General features: G+C 38.3%; 1 protein-coding gene across 16 annotated transcripts in view; it reads left to right on the forward strand.

Moving 5' to 3' along the window:
* Nucleotides 1-15,299, forward strand: part of UNC79 (unc-79 homolog, NALCN channel complex subunit) — a 102,791-nt gene that overhangs the window by 15,338 nt on the left and 72,154 nt on the right. For 14 of the 16 annotated variants that reach the window (XM_080594254.1, XM_080594266.1, XM_080594256.1 and 11 more), the window contains 11 exons: nt 1,301-1,393; nt 2,510-2,565; nt 3,229-3,358; nt 4,650-4,714; nt 6,523-6,611; nt 7,776-7,816; nt 9,053-9,081; nt 10,129-10,358; nt 10,654-10,825; nt 11,867-12,097; nt 14,324-14,514. In XM_080594254.1, coding sequence (XP_080450380.1) covers nt 1,301-1,393; nt 2,510-2,565; nt 3,229-3,358; nt 4,650-4,714; nt 6,523-6,611; nt 7,776-7,816; nt 9,053-9,081; nt 10,129-10,358; nt 10,654-10,825; nt 11,867-12,097; nt 14,324-14,514 — 1,327 coding nt within the window. Of the gene's footprint in view, nt 1-1,300; nt 1,394-2,509; nt 2,566-3,228; nt 3,359-4,649; nt 4,715-6,522; nt 6,612-7,775; nt 7,817-9,052; nt 9,082-10,128; nt 10,359-10,653; nt 10,826-11,866; nt 12,098-14,323; nt 14,515-15,299 lie in introns of those variants that run through there. The other 2 variants (XM_080594261.1, XM_080594260.1) reach the window with 2 other exon arrangements.

Here is a 15,299-nt window from a genome sequence, read left to right on the forward strand (position 1 = left end):
ATTAGAAAGTTGCACTAAATGTGTTTTTCCCCTTTGACCTTACCTGTTAAAGAGGAGCTGATGTAGGTAACTTTTCCTGCTCTATATTCACATCTCCAAAACAACTGCTTAATCCAAATCCATAGCTAATATAAATAAATGCTTTGCCCGACTGTGTGTGGATGACTTTCAAAAAAAGGTTGAGGTGTAATAAAGAGAGCCATAGCAATGTTGAGGCATGTGGAGAAATACCAGACAGAAAAGAGAAAGTCTCCTTTTTCCAGTCATGTGTGTTCTTAAATAGCGTCCTAGGCTTTCTCTACTGGGAATGATCTGTCCCTTCACAAGGCAAGTGTAGAACCTTTCCTTTTCCTAGTGTTCAGCTCTGAATCGAACTGAAAGGGAGGGTGCAAGAGATTGTATAAGCAGCTGAAGAGCCAGATGGGAGGGATGAAAGCATCTCACTGAACTGTTAGTTACAATTATGTGCTTTTATCCCAAATGCTGGCAGACAGGCTTGGGGTAGAGCTGTAGAATGAGAATGGGGAAGATACGTTCCACCTCTCTGTGTAGGAGGTTGCCTTTGAAGCCATATTGCCATGATACAGTTCTGCAAATAAACACCTACACTGTGCAGGGTTATTCCAAGTATACTAGTTGATACTAACCACTCAGTAGCAGAGGAGAAGGAACTCAAGCCACTTTGAGTGAGGTCAAGGTTACAACAGCTTAGCTACACTGCAGTGCTACTGTTCGTCCTTAGCGCAATTCACAATAGCAAGGGGAAATGATTTTTCTGGTATGTAGCCAATAACTGCAATTCATACCATGTGGTCCCTGAGAAGTAATCTGCCATACGCAACAGCCATCTACTGCCAGCACCAACCCTTCATCGGTATACCTCAACAGTAGGCTTTCTGCGTTTCTTGTTTCCTTTCCCTCTACTTTCTCCTTGCCTTTCCTACGATCCAAGTCATAGGTGCATGTGACTATATGACTGAAATTGCTCTGACCAGTCTGTGGGTTCTGAAGGAGAATGCCTCAGAAGATCACTGTTTTTGGTCGATGCAGCTCTGAGGAAGAAATCTCACCAATCTGAGAGACCAGGTGTGCGGTCTGTGAAGCAATACCATATTCTTAGCCATATTTTTCTTCTGGGGGTTTCACCCCCACCAATACAGTATGGTTCTGTTTTATTTTTCTAATTACTTGGTACCTTAGGATTTTTTTTTCAACATTTGGAATCAGAGTTATATGCTTTTTTTTGCCTATTTTTCCGTGTTGTACACTAAAAAATCTTTTTTTCTCCCTTTCTTTTAAGTGGGCTCCTCAAAAAGGGAAGGTGTTCCAGCACATGTCAATCTATCTGCATCATCAATGCTAATGATTGCAATGCAGTACACATCAAATCCAGGTATGTGTAAACATGCAGTATGGTATAATTCTCTGTGAAACTATCGGTCATGAAGTTCTGTGACAAACGTGATCAAAAAGGTTCGGTGATATAAAATTCCATCTCACAATCCAACAAAGGATAAAAAATGAATGATTTCAGTCAGAACTTGTATTTATGAGCATCGTGCTTGAAGTCATCATTATGTAGATAAGATTTCATTGTGGTGAAGAATTAGGATTGGACCCAGGATTGAAGCGTCTGATCTACTTCTGCTTGACATAAGAAAATAGTGTTGATTTGTAACGTCAGGGTTGGAGGGAAATCGCTATTAACTTTGAGTATAGAATTTCATAGTAAAAGTTTGTCTTACGTTATGATTCATATCCCACCAAGTTCATGACTGTTACCATTTTTTAAAGATGGCAGGTAATGCTGGCTGCAGGCTCAGAACAGAACTATAATTAATTTAATTGTAATTAGAAGTACCCAACCGTAAATGCCATTCTCTCTCGCTTCGGTGCAACCCCAGTTAAATCAGTGGGGTCACACAACCAAAACAAAACAAAACTTGATCTGAGGGATCTGTCATATTTCATAGTAGTCAACTACCTCCCATTTTATGTTTTTACTTAACTGGGTAGATAGTGTGTGTGTGAGGAGGAACCCCACACTGCAGTATGTGCATGAGATGTGTCACATCATACTACACCGTGGCACACAAAGGAATGGTGTGCTGTCACGTGTGACTTCTATTACTGCCTTATGATGAATGACAAGATACACATTTACAGCTTTATATAGTGCCAGAAGGACAAATTTTAAGTGAATTAGCAGATATTCCTAAATGAGACATGTCCAAAAAAGATCTCCGTGGTTCTGCAAAGAGGTGTACCATCGTAAGGCTTTTCATCTTACTGCACTTCTTGACAGAAACAAGCTAGTAATATTTTATTTCTGGTCTTTTGTAATAACTCTTTGGGCAGTGATCCTTCAGCAAACCCTTTAAAATAAGAAGTAATTAAATTAAACGTAGAGTTTTGGACTGTCAAAGCAAAGCCAGCTAGTTAATTACATCACTTCTGTAACTTGAGTTTCCATTTCAGTATTATGTCTATACTGTCTTTTCTCTCTCAGTGTATCACTGCCAGTTATTGGAATGCCTCATGAAATATAAACAAGAAGTATGGAAAGTAAGTTTCTGATCATACATACCTTGTGGAAATGACTGGATAGTAATGAAAACCAGATGACTTAAAAATTGAACTGACTATGTGCCAAGAATTCTTAAATGATCTCTATATCCAATCCTCCTGAATTATGGAGAGGAAGGTCCCTCAATTTTTAGTTTACAGAAGCAGCTCTACCTTTTGTAGAACAAAGCCCTTGTTCTAAAAAAAAAAAAAAAAACAACAAAGCCCTTTCCTAAATACTACGTAGTCGTGGCTCCAAGTGGCAGAAATTTTAATAATCACCAATCTTCTCAGTTCATGTGGGACTGAACTTTTCCGAGGACTCTGGGTGAGTATTATGAGTATATGAATCAGAGAAGGATACAGTTATTTAGCTATATCACAGATCTTTGCCCCATGGCTAGACAGAGGCTTCATTCACTATATGTTAGTGTGTGTGGGGGGTCATAGCTGTTGGATGTTTCATTCCAATTCAGAGGCCAGTTGTAAACATATTGTTGAAGTTTGTAATCTAGTCTACTTGTAAGAGGTTACAAAAGATAATTTGTAGGGCATGAAATGACGATATTTTATTTGTTTGGGTATCTTTGTGAAAGAAAATAATACACACTGAATGGTGTTTTTACCTTGCAAAATAAACATCTTGTACGTTTCTCTCCTTAGGATTTGCTATATGTCATAGCCTATGGACCATCTCAAGTTAAACCTCCAGCAGTGCAAATGTTATTTCACTATTGGCCCAATTTAAAACCCCCTGGGGCAATCAGTGAGTACAGAGGACTGCAGTACACAGGTCAGTGCAGCTTTTTTGTATAAGCCAAAATGAAAAAAAAGTAAAAAAAAAAAAAAAAGTAAAAAAAAAAAAAGTAAACGGTCAGGAGAGTGATAATTACATGCTTGCAGTTCTAAGATGTATTTCGAAAACATTTGTTCTGTAAGTTGGTAATTCCATAAGTATATCAATACAATATCCGTTTGTCTGTGTTTTCAAAAGATGCTATGAAAAATAAAAAATGTGATTGTGGTTAATAAAAATGTTGTGTTACTCCAAATGCTACCTAAAGCAGAACAGGAGAAGAAATAAATACAGCATTCCAAATGGTCTGCGAAACTGCTTTCTTGGCCTCAAAAGGGTTCTGACTTATGTTCCTTTCAATTATTGCTTTGATTGCTTTTGTTGTGCCAGCTTCTATCTCTGCTGCTGTTGCTAAGGCTCTTTATCTGGCTGTTGCTGTCAAAAAAAAAAAAAAAAAAAGACGATGTCAGGTGAAGTCAGTATAATGGATATAATGGATAAGTTCTCAAGACTGAATATACTGAGAGAAAATGTTAGACAAACTCAGCAGTGTAGCTGGAGCTGAGAAGGCAGACAGTACAAGGTCCTCTGTCTACCAAAGTTCCTGATAGATGTTTGTACGTAAAGCCTTCTCTTGAAAGGTTGATAGATTTTCTTGATTTTTTTTAATCATTTTTCTTTTACTGCTTTTTATCTCTTGTTTCATGGAACCAGGTCTGTAAACTAAACTATTCCATTTGAACCCTTAATAGCGCTGGGTAGACTGGAATCATTTTTCTCTATATAAGTTTTCTGTTAATGTATCCCAGAATGAGTTGCGTGTTTTCTGCAATTGCATGGCATTTTTTCACTTGGGGGCATTCCATAAGGCATCCAATTGATGCTGCTGGAACACACCTTTGTTGTTTACTTCTTGTCATTACAAAAATAAGTCTCCTTCTGTGGCTAAACCATTCTTCCTTTATTATAACTGTTTTCATTTAGCCTGTGAATGTTATTTAATGTATTGAGTTACTCCTACTGTCCTGCTCTGGGAGGGGAACAATAATTCATTCATTCAAGACTTCATGAGATGAGGAAGGGCCTACAAAGGCCATGTCTGTGTCTTTCTTTTTTCTTTTCTTTTTAGGTTGTTTATTGTAGTTATTAGGCTTCCTGAGGAATGGCTAGGTCGTCTCTCGTATTTATGTAGTACTTACACAAGAGGATCTTGTTTTTTATTGATACCGCTAGACACAAAGAATATAAATATCTTTGTTGATTAATCTGCTGTGTTTTGGTTTTGCAGCCTGGAATCCTATTCATTGCCAGCACATTGAATGCCATAACGCGATTAACAAACCAGCTGTGAAGGTACTGCTGTTTCTTACAAGGTCAAATTCGACTGTCTGGAGGCAGGGGAGATTGCATTTTGCCCCAGCTGTATGACCTAGTGATGTGCAGATGACTAAGGGCGGTAGCTAAGGGTACAGCAAAGCCTTTCAAGACTGAAGGTGCCAGAACTATCTGAATATATTCTTTGGATGCCTAAAGCAAGATAGAGTATTTCCTTCAACAACTGTGTGTCAAGTCTTGATACTAAACGTGAGAGTGGTTACAGAGCACTTTATAAAAATTCTAAGCAGGCTTCTGGCTAATCCATTTAAATGTTTTCCTGAACATATGTATGTGTGTAAAATATATATGCAAATCTTATTATATACATGAAATATTATGTCAGTTACAGAGGTATATGTTCATCTTGGTATCAGACTGAGGTCATACAATGCATTTACACTCATTCCTTTGCTTGGAATATGTCCGAAAGCAAATGGCAACAAGGCTTTACTTACCTGTTTTACAGCCCATGTTTAAGAGGGGGTAAATGATAGCTTTCCTGCTTATACACAAGATAACAAGTAAAATGGTTTGCCCAAGATCATAGAGCTATTCAGTTGTAGCGACAAGAATAGCATCCCAAGTCCAGAGCATGCTACAGTTTGGCATACTAATTAGTTAATTAGATTTGTATATAGTTAAATATGTAGATACAACCAATTTTTCTGGCATCAGTTCATACACTAACATAATTATATTAGTCAAAAAGTTCTTCAGTTAGCTTTTTCCAGAGGCCGCTATGCTGATTGGCCTAATGGTGATGCATCCCACAAGCCCTGCAATGGACCACTTCAATGACCACTTCAATTATTCTCCATGATCCCTTTCCCTAGGAAGAAAAGCTGGAAGGTGTTGCTTCATGTTATAATGATGCCACATTGAGACTAATCACTGAGCAGAGCAAAACTGAAGCGCCATGCTTCTGTTGTGTGACTGAAGCAGTCATGATCTGTCACCACTTGGAAGAATGTAGCCTGTTGTCTCTTGGATAGACAAATGTAAATTTGATTAACAAAGATGAGAAACGTTCAAAGAGTCATTTGCCTTTATAAAGCACTTTGGTGGTGTAAGAAACATTTTAAATGGTTAAGATATTGTGTATGCATACTACTTTTGACTTTTCCTTAAGTAGTACAACGTGCTTAAACAAATGCGTGTTTAAGCATATTGTCCTGTAATTGACTGACATGTGGAAGGATAAAAGCTAATGCAAGACAGAGTACATTATTTTGAAGTTTGGACGTAAGTTTGGCAACCTAAGCTGCCAGGGTAGCTACTGGTCCATAGTCTTTATTCTGTAACTGGAATTGTGCTGGGTAGTTAACAACTGTGATGACTGAAAATTAGATTTTGCTGGAAGAGGCATTATTCAGAGAGAGAAATCTGGACTTCTACCTTACCTTGCCCTGAGCAATGGGTCTTTTCAGTGTCTGTGTCTTTGGAAAGAATAAAAAGCGTGTCATGACTATGTAATGTTAATGCATGTGAATGTATAACACAAAAGATACTTGTCCTTGAGAGAGTGAATATCCAATATTGATATTGCAACATGCCTTGTTCTTTTCCCATAGGCTCTCATTTTCAGTTACATCATTTTCTTTGTTAGAAATGATTTGAGATCCTCCATTGCCATATGCTTAGTAGCATCTTTCCGAATACTAAATGCTCTCAACAGTTACCAAAATGTTAATTACATATTTTGTACTAGCATTAATGTATCAAACATTTTCTCAGTGAACTTCCATGGGCAGATGTGTTGATTCTTTTCCTTCTCTGTGTTTCAGATGTGCATTGATCCATCCTTGTCTGTGGCTTTGGGTGATAAACCACCTCCCCTTTATCTTTGTGAGGAGTGCAGCCAGAGAATTGCAGGGTAGGTATATATACTAAGAGCCAGAAAATGATCAGGTATTGTCAGTTAAACATTGCAGTTCAGAACAGTCTGTTACAGAAGAGTGTTAGGCTTTTTCTTTTTTTTTTTGTATGATTAGCATATTATTTGTATAGTTAACCCCACTTGAAATAAATTGAGCATAGTGAAACTCAGTATGAATAAGGATTACAGAAACTTACCCCACGTGATTAGCACTTCTAGCTTGGACAGTAATGAGCCTTAAAGTTAAGATCTCTGAATGAATAGATAGCGTGAGATGAATTAACTATGATAGGGGAACCTTATTAATGTGCAGACTTTTGGTTATTAATTATTTTTTTCTCCACATCCTTTCGTTGTCATTAAAAGTATGTTACAATGAAAGATCACAGAGACTGTTGCTTTTCTGTAGTATGCACTTCAGATTATTCTCTATCACATACTGTGAAGCAGCAGAGTAAAGAATTAAAACTGGTCCAGGCCTGTCCAGTTCATGAAAGGACTATATCCTGAAATGAATTAACCTCACGTACTTTTTTTTTTAATTGGAAATTTTATACACATTTCTTTACAAGATCTACTAATACTTAAGGTGACTTCCAATCATTAGTTCCAATGGGCAAGTTTACAGTTAATTCAGAAGCTACATGTGCATTATTTTTTTGTTTGGCCTCAGTTTAACAGACACCTTTGTATCATACCAGCTGCAGGAAGGAGCAGTATTGTGGAAATCATCTTAGTTTTTTACGTTATTGATTTAAAGCTGCGGGGTAAAGTAATTGAATTTAGCAGAAGTGTAGCTTCTGAGGAGGCTTACAGTAGATGGTACAATTTTTTTTCCACGTTTGTCTTTCATTCTTCACTATCATTTCTTAGTCCTCAGGCTTTCAGACTGCACGCTATTTTCATTTAATAAATTAGTGACTTAAAAGTAATTTTTAAAAGCTTTGAACATGATATGCCAGTCTCAGAGTGGTAATTTTCAATAAGTCAGACACAACAAAGAGAAGTAATGTAAAACAGCTTGCAATTTATGAAACTATGTAAAAATGCTGCTTCAGAATAATGTCATCCTACCACATTAATTTAGATAACTTTCCTCTGTGCAAAAATAAATGCATACACAAAGAAATGAAAAGCTAATTAGATATATGATTTTTATAGGGATCACAGTGAATGGTTGATTGATGTTCTTCTACCACAAGGTAAGAGGTATTTCAAGGGTAGGTGCAAACTAAACATAATTGTACAACCCTGTCCTCACTGATATTTCTGCATACTGTATTACTTGAAATGCTGCATTCTATTTTAAAGGAATATTGTAGAAATTTGAAGTAGCTTGTATTTAATGCTGCTTAATGTCTTTGAAGTATTATGGAGAATTAACTAGTCCTCTACTTGAAATAGTATGCAACTCGTCATGTGTGAGGAAATGAAGACAATTGAATAGATTTTCAATTCTTGAAGCATCCATAGGTGGGGCCAAGTTTTTTAAAAGTACCTGTGTCCAAAAAAGGGTCTGGTTCTTTTGGTCATCTGGCTTTGACTCTAAAGCTTTTAAAGCTTCAGAGAATTGACTGTATGAACAGAAAGTTTAAAGGATACCAGAAAAGGACATAAAATATTTTTCATTGATCCAGTCATGGTCCATTGACCAGTGAAAGTGTGTAGAATTATTTGCCAGAGTGCAGACAAAGCTTGTTGACAGACTAAGTAGAATTTCCTGGGCTTAAAGGGCAGTCACATATTCTCTAAATTACAGTTTTCAAGGGCAGAACAAAGACACTCCCCTCCCTCTCTGTTCTGCAAACTGAAAAGTGTTAGGCAGTGGAGTTTTTTCTTGCTGTCTCCTTACACTTGTAACGTAATCCAGATTACAGAATTTTTCATTTACTTAAGGGAAGTACTCAGCCACCTACATTCACTGAATCAGATATCGCTGAGGCAAAAGACCGTGTAGGTACTGACTACAGGTTGAATCTGCAAACATTTCTCTATGGAGTTAGGGGCCACAGACATAGTGGCTATATGTACATTGTGAATCTAAACGCACTAATCTTCCTGCCAGCTTTCACAGGCAGCGTAGGCACATCTGACCCATGTCTCCCACAGTATGCCAATCACATTAGCACACCAACAGAAGTACTGCTACAAGTCTGTCTGTGAGGCAGAAGCATGAGCAAGGTGGATGGGATGCACAGCACACCACACTTAATTTACCAAGGCTGTTCTTTCATTTCAGTGTAGAAATAGCTAGTAAGCCCAAGTATACAGTATCCCACCTCATGCAATCCAAAAGATTTAGAGTTTTCAGTTATATCGGGAAGCACAAGTTTAGCCTCAGAGACTTCCTTGCAGCAATTCCATTTTCCCATGGTTGCCATAGTAAAACAGAAGGATCATCATTCTGTGTTGATGTTTTGTATGCCTTCCCCTTACAGCTGAAATTTCTGCTATATGTCAGAAGAAGGTAAGATTAAGTCATTTGTGTGATGGGGCATGATTTGATGTTGTGTGTAATGTCATTCCATTCCTGTGTGGTGCATTCTTTTTTGTACCATTCCAAATTTTCACAATTTATCCATGAATGCATTTGTTGGTAGATGGGAATGATTTAGCAGCAAGACTTCTTTTTGTTTGAACTACTGATATTTGATTGGAGTTGAAGGTTTTTATTGAAGGCGTAATTAGTAAGGCAATTCAATTATACAGTTGAGCTGGGTTGTGATTCTAAGTCTGCTTCTGAGGAAGATGGAGCAAAAAGATGAATTTTAAATCTAAGTGTTTTTTATCTTCTTGTCTTCCAGAAGTCCCGGGTTAATCCTAAATTGAACAAAACTCCTACTGTAAACAGTAAATCATTTTAAATATATGGACTGAAAGTCTTCAGTGCTGTAAAAAGATTGCTGACAAAAAGAATCTGCTTGCAAAACATACCAGCTACTATGATTTAATAACAGTTTAATAATGAGGATTACAGTATATAATATATTGTAGATCTGGTGTGGTAAAGAAAACTTTTATGTTTGGCCAGATTACCAGAGGGCAAAAATGAAGGTAGAGCATATTTCAGAGGTTTGGACAGTTACGTGTGATAAGCCAGATCCTTACATAGAGTAAAATGATATGTCAACATTGATTATACTCCCAAGGATCTGTCAGTTGCCATATGTAACTTAGAGACATTTTGAAATATAAGCAGAGGGTAAGAGAACTACTGTAAAATTTAAAGCTTGCTCCAAGCCGGAAAGTAGAGGTTGATGACTTAACTTTTGGTTCGGCCTGCTCCTGAAGAAGAGCAATTGTGACATTTAAGTCCAGGCCCAGCATTTAGGCCTGAGCACATACTAGAAGCTCAATGACAGTTGGTGTCAGGAGTTTGTACACATTTGTGCTTGTGCGTAGTGAATTTGGAAACAGCCAGCACTTGAGCCAGTTCCTCACTGCAGACCCTCATCACTGTTTTCAGTTCCACTGCCTGATACTTGTGTCCTAATAAAATCTCTCTATTTTCCAGAACTGTAGTTCCCACGTCAGAAGAGCTGTTGTTACGTGCTTCTCAGCAGGATGCTGTGGCCGCCATGGCAACAGGCCAGTGCGCTATTGCAAAAGATGCCATTCAAATCATCACAGCAGTGAAGTTGGGGCAGCAGCAGAAACCCACCTTTACCAGACCTCACCACCCCCGATCAATACACGGGAGTGTGGGGCAGAGGAGCTTGTGTGTACTGTAGAAGCTGTGATCAGGTAATATTGTTGGTTATACAGCATCAATATGTAAAGAAGGATCAGGTTTTCATGTAAATATTGTCTGCATAGTGCCAGGGTGCTTAACTCCTGCTGCTGTAATTAGAGCACCAATAATCTGGGAGTGTTGTCCTCATGGAAGAATTCAGCCTTGAATCCTAGAATTCAGTCTTCTTTTATTACTGTTCTCAGGAAAATGTTGACATAAGATGTCTTAATCTATAATTATCCTTGATCAGATACCTGTATCCAGTGCAGGAAGGCTGTATTCACTGACCACAAACTTGTTTTATAGCCTGCTGAAAGAAGCAGAGTTCCATGCTGAGCAGAGAGAGTATGAGCTCAACCGCAGGAGGCAGATGGGCCTCTCCTCTTCCCATCACTCCCTGGACAACACAGACTTTGATAATAAAGATGATGACAAACATGACCAACGCCTCCTAAGCCAGTTTGGAATCTGGTTCTTGGTAAGAAAATCTTTTTCTTCTGTTTCTGAAGCCTAAATGTTATCTGTCTTTTTTTTTTTTTTTTTTCCCCCCGTTCCCATTGTCTGAATTTAGTTGGATACTTTTCTGATTTGTAAGAAAAATGGAGTTCTGTGATACTCTCAGACTTGGAGATTACAGAACTAGTTTGGATGGAGCTTCTCACTGCCTTCTGACTCCTCTATTGAGTGTATAATAACTATTCACCCTCTTCAGCTTTTTATTATCTCTCTGTCTTCTGAATGTCTTTTGCTGAATGTTCTCTGCTGAATGCCATTATTTTAACCCTAAGATGCAATCCCCTTTCCTTTTTTTTTTTTTGGATTCAGTGCAGAACCTGACTTGAAAGTTTCTCTCTCGTCCCTAGATGGTAGTAAAAGCTCAAATAGTGGATCATTGTGGATTTAGCAATGTGGCTGGTCTGTGAATTCATGTACAAACTTGGTCTCAGATTTGGGACAGTTTTACAGTGAGGATACTGTTCTAGAAAAAAGTAAGTTAGGAGACAGAGAGAAGACTACTGTTAATCATTCTTTGAGAATTTTTGAGGACAAAAATTCAAAATTGTAACCCTTTTGTAAAGCAAAGATCACCTATACCAAGTAAACATCCTCTTTCAGATTTTTTTGAAACCCTTCATTTGGTTTGTCTTTACAATTTCTACATTTTGTATGTGTATCTGTATCACGTATTTTACTGGACATTAGATTACCTTTTGAAATTAAGAGTAATTTTAAAGCTTAACCAGAACATTTCAGTTTGTTGCAGCATTCTATATAGAAATTTTCAGTGTTGAAACTGAGAAACAAAGAAATTAAATGCTTAATTTTTTCTTCTCATTGCTATTTTCTGGTTAGGGAAATGTTTTTCAATTACCTTGTGCCAAGCTCTACTTAAAACTGATCAGCTCAGTTACTGTCTATGTAATCTGCATCCATGTATCTCTGAAAATATGCAAAATATAGTAGACAAACATTTCTAGATTTAAAGGTGGGAAACCTGATTTGTGTTTCTGTCTTGCAGGTGAGCCTTTGCACTCCCAGTGAGAATACACCCACAGAGAGTTTAGCAAGGCTGGTTAGCATGGTATTCCAGTGGTTTCACTCTACAGCTTACATGATGGATGATGAAGTTGGTAGCCTGGTTGAAAAACTCAAACCCCAGTTTGTTACTAAGTGGTTGAAGACAGTTTGTGATGTTCGCTTTGATGTCATGGTTATGTGCCTCCTTCCTAAACCAATGGAGTTTGCCAGGGTGAGGGTAATTTATCTGAAGGTTAATTTATTTGCCATAGACATTAACGTAAAATAGATAAAGACTATTTCTCCCCCAGCCCTCTCAAGGCAAAAGAAATATTATTGGTAAAGGAGCAGTGGAGTTCGGGAAGTTTTCCTCTTCATAGTTTTTCTGGTTTTACTGTGCCAGAGGTGGGGGATTATTTACAGTAATATGAAGACAGAGTGGAAGAATATTTTGGGGATTGAAAGATACTGTGCTTTTTCAATAGCTGCACATCTCCATTATGCTGCCAAAGCATACAAATTTCTCTTGAGAAACAGGTTTCACTTGCCAGCTTCCAGGTGTGAGCCTGTCCTTTACTGGCCTGCTTTACTAATATGTTTCTCTGTTCTTTGCATACTTCATCTCTGCAGCTGTGAAGTAAGATTCATGAAATCACATGGTTGTAACTGAAGGGAATTTTGGGCATACTGACGCCCTTTAGCTTTGGATACCTAATTTCAGATAAGAGGCCAGTCTGCCATGGTATGCCTTATTGCTGATGGAGGGAAGGAGACTTACCTGGAAGGTCATTCTGGGTGCCTAAGTGAGACCTATGCTGGAATCACTCCTAGAAAAAGTCTTTCTTACTCTCTCCTTTAATTGTGAAACAGAACTTGCCACTTGTATGCTGAAGGCATGCATTAAAGTTAGACACGTGAATATTCCGCTATAGAAAACTAGATATCAGGATGAAAATAGGAACTTTGTGAGATGTATAAGACTTTTTCCACATTTATTGCAGCCAGCTATAGATGTGCTTTTGTAGAATTCAGAGACAACTTTCATTTCATGACCTTCTTATGTTAAATGTCCAATCACAGAATCCTTTAGGTTGGAAAAGACCTCCAAGATAATCAAGTCCAACCGTTAACCTAGTATTGCCAAGTCTACCACTAAATCCTGTCCCTATGCACCTCATCTCCATGCCTTTTGAATACCTCCAGGGATGGTGGCTCAAACACTTCCCTGGGCAGCCTGTTCCAATGTCTTACAGCCCTTTCAGTGAAGAAGAGTTTTCTAATATCCAACCTAAATCTCCTCTCGTGCAACTTGAGGCTGCTCCTCCTAAGACTTGTTCTCTAGACCCTTCACCAGCTTCATTGCCCTTCTTTGGACACATTTGGGACATCTGTTTTATTTCCTAGAATTCAGTGGCTAGTATAGGAAGAGCCATAAAGACTTGGTGTGATACATAATATTATCAGGGATGAAGCGTGCATCCATGGATTTTTCATGACCTTGTAAGTGGTACTTGCTGTGCAAGTGCAGACCAGCATATGTGTAAGTCTTACTCTGAACCACCTCTCTGAAGATAGGCCTTGTCTGTGTGGGAGGACTGGAGGACAGCTGAAGGAATTTGAGAGGTCAATGGATGCACAGGGTGTTAGAATTGAAGAAAGCAGATCTTGAGTTTGAGACTAAGGAGAGAAAGGGCTGAACCTCATGCCGTAGTCTGTTGTGGACCTTTTTCTTGTCTTGGATCCAACCCTTTTAAAAGTTTTATTACCCCCCACTGCAGTGTTGAAGACTAGACTGACAACTTGCCAGATATGCAAAGGTTCACTAGAGCATGAAGACAAACAGCCATGAAATTAGCTGTGATGAATGGAGAAAAAATAGTTTGTTGGCTGAGATTACCAGTAGTTGCTGCCAAAACAGCAGGCATCTCTAGAGCCATTAGTAAGGAACAGCAGATGTGAGCTGAGGTCAGTTAGAATAATTAGTCTCTGGAGACTAGTTATTTATGTACTTAGAAGTATATTTTTTGGCTTCCTTCACTCAGGACCTTCACTCAAAGAAATAATAACAACCAAAATAACCCAAAACACAAAAGAACCAAACTTTCGAAAGAAAGATCCATTACTCTAGTGGCCCAGAGCAAATACTTTAAGGTGTAAGTTTGACCAAACAAATCTGTCCTTCACTGAGAATTTTAAACAATCGGAGGTTATTTTGTGTCATGGCCTGGAAGTAAGCATACTTCATCTAAATCTTGGACAGTGCTTCTTAGATTGTGGGTCAAACTAGAGAGGAAAAAACCAATGTAATCCCCATGGCTGTATTCTAAATTCAGGCTGGCAGGTGCTGATAATCATCCTTCATGATTTCTTGGCTGTATACGCTGAGCAAATTGGTGCTGGACCAGTTATAGGGATTAGAAATATTGCTCATAAGTATCATTCCTGGAAATACCCACAGGTTGGTGGATACTGGGACAAATCGTGTAGTGCTGTGACCCAATTAAAAGAAGGGCTGAATCGAATCCTTTGCCTGATTCCGTACAATGTAATAAACCAGCCGGTGTGGGAATGTATTATGCCAGAGTGGCTGGAAGCTATAAGGACAGAAGTGCCTGATAATCAACTGAAAGAATTCCGGGAAGTGTTAAGGTATGTAGGTATTTGTAGAAACCATTTTATCATTGTATATGTTGATTTTTGAGGGTATTAGTGCAATAAAATGTTGACAAAGAATAAAAATGCCATTCCGCCTGCTCTCCTGTGTGCAATAGACTAGCAAGTGAATGCTGCTGAATTTTTCATGAATTATATTTAGACTAGAGCAGTTCAGCTTTGGGAAAGTTTCCTTTTATTGCTGCTGATATCCTTGAATCAGCTTCTTTGCTCTGAACAAGGCACACTTTCAGTGGCTTCCTGTAGCATGGTGAAGGAAGCATCTTTCTCCTGGCCAGCTGTTGAGGAGAAATATTGGGGATTAATAGAGCTGGCACTGAAAGAGAGTTGATTTGTATTGATTTAGCTAGTATCTTCCCCCATTGAGCAAACAAAATGCCAGAATAGGGGTAGTGACTGCTGGAGTCATAATTTCATGTTTGGTGTATACCTTTCGCAATCCAGCTTCACATTGCTTTTTACCGTGTAAAATGCTCTGAAACTGCCTGTAATTTTGCATTTGTAGGGACTGATGAAAATGTGTTTAGCGTGAATAAGGAATAGTGATGGAGCGGTAAGATGAAAATTTTCCTGTACATTGGATTTTGAAATCAAGTGAAACTGGGCAGGAGATGGGATGTGGTACAAATTTTTAAGGTGTATCAATAAATTCAGGGTGATAATGTGGAACCAGGACAGGTGGTATCATCAACCTAGCACAACTCCCCTGGAGAATGAGGATGCAAATAAAACACCAGAAGCGTCATCAGTGCTGGTTATGA

This window comes from Anser brachyrhynchus (assembly GCF_964034855.1).
Source record: "Anser brachyrhynchus genome assembly, chromosome: 5".
NCBI classification, from domain to species: domain Eukaryota; kingdom Metazoa; phylum Chordata; class Aves; order Anseriformes; family Anatidae; genus Anser; species Anser brachyrhynchus.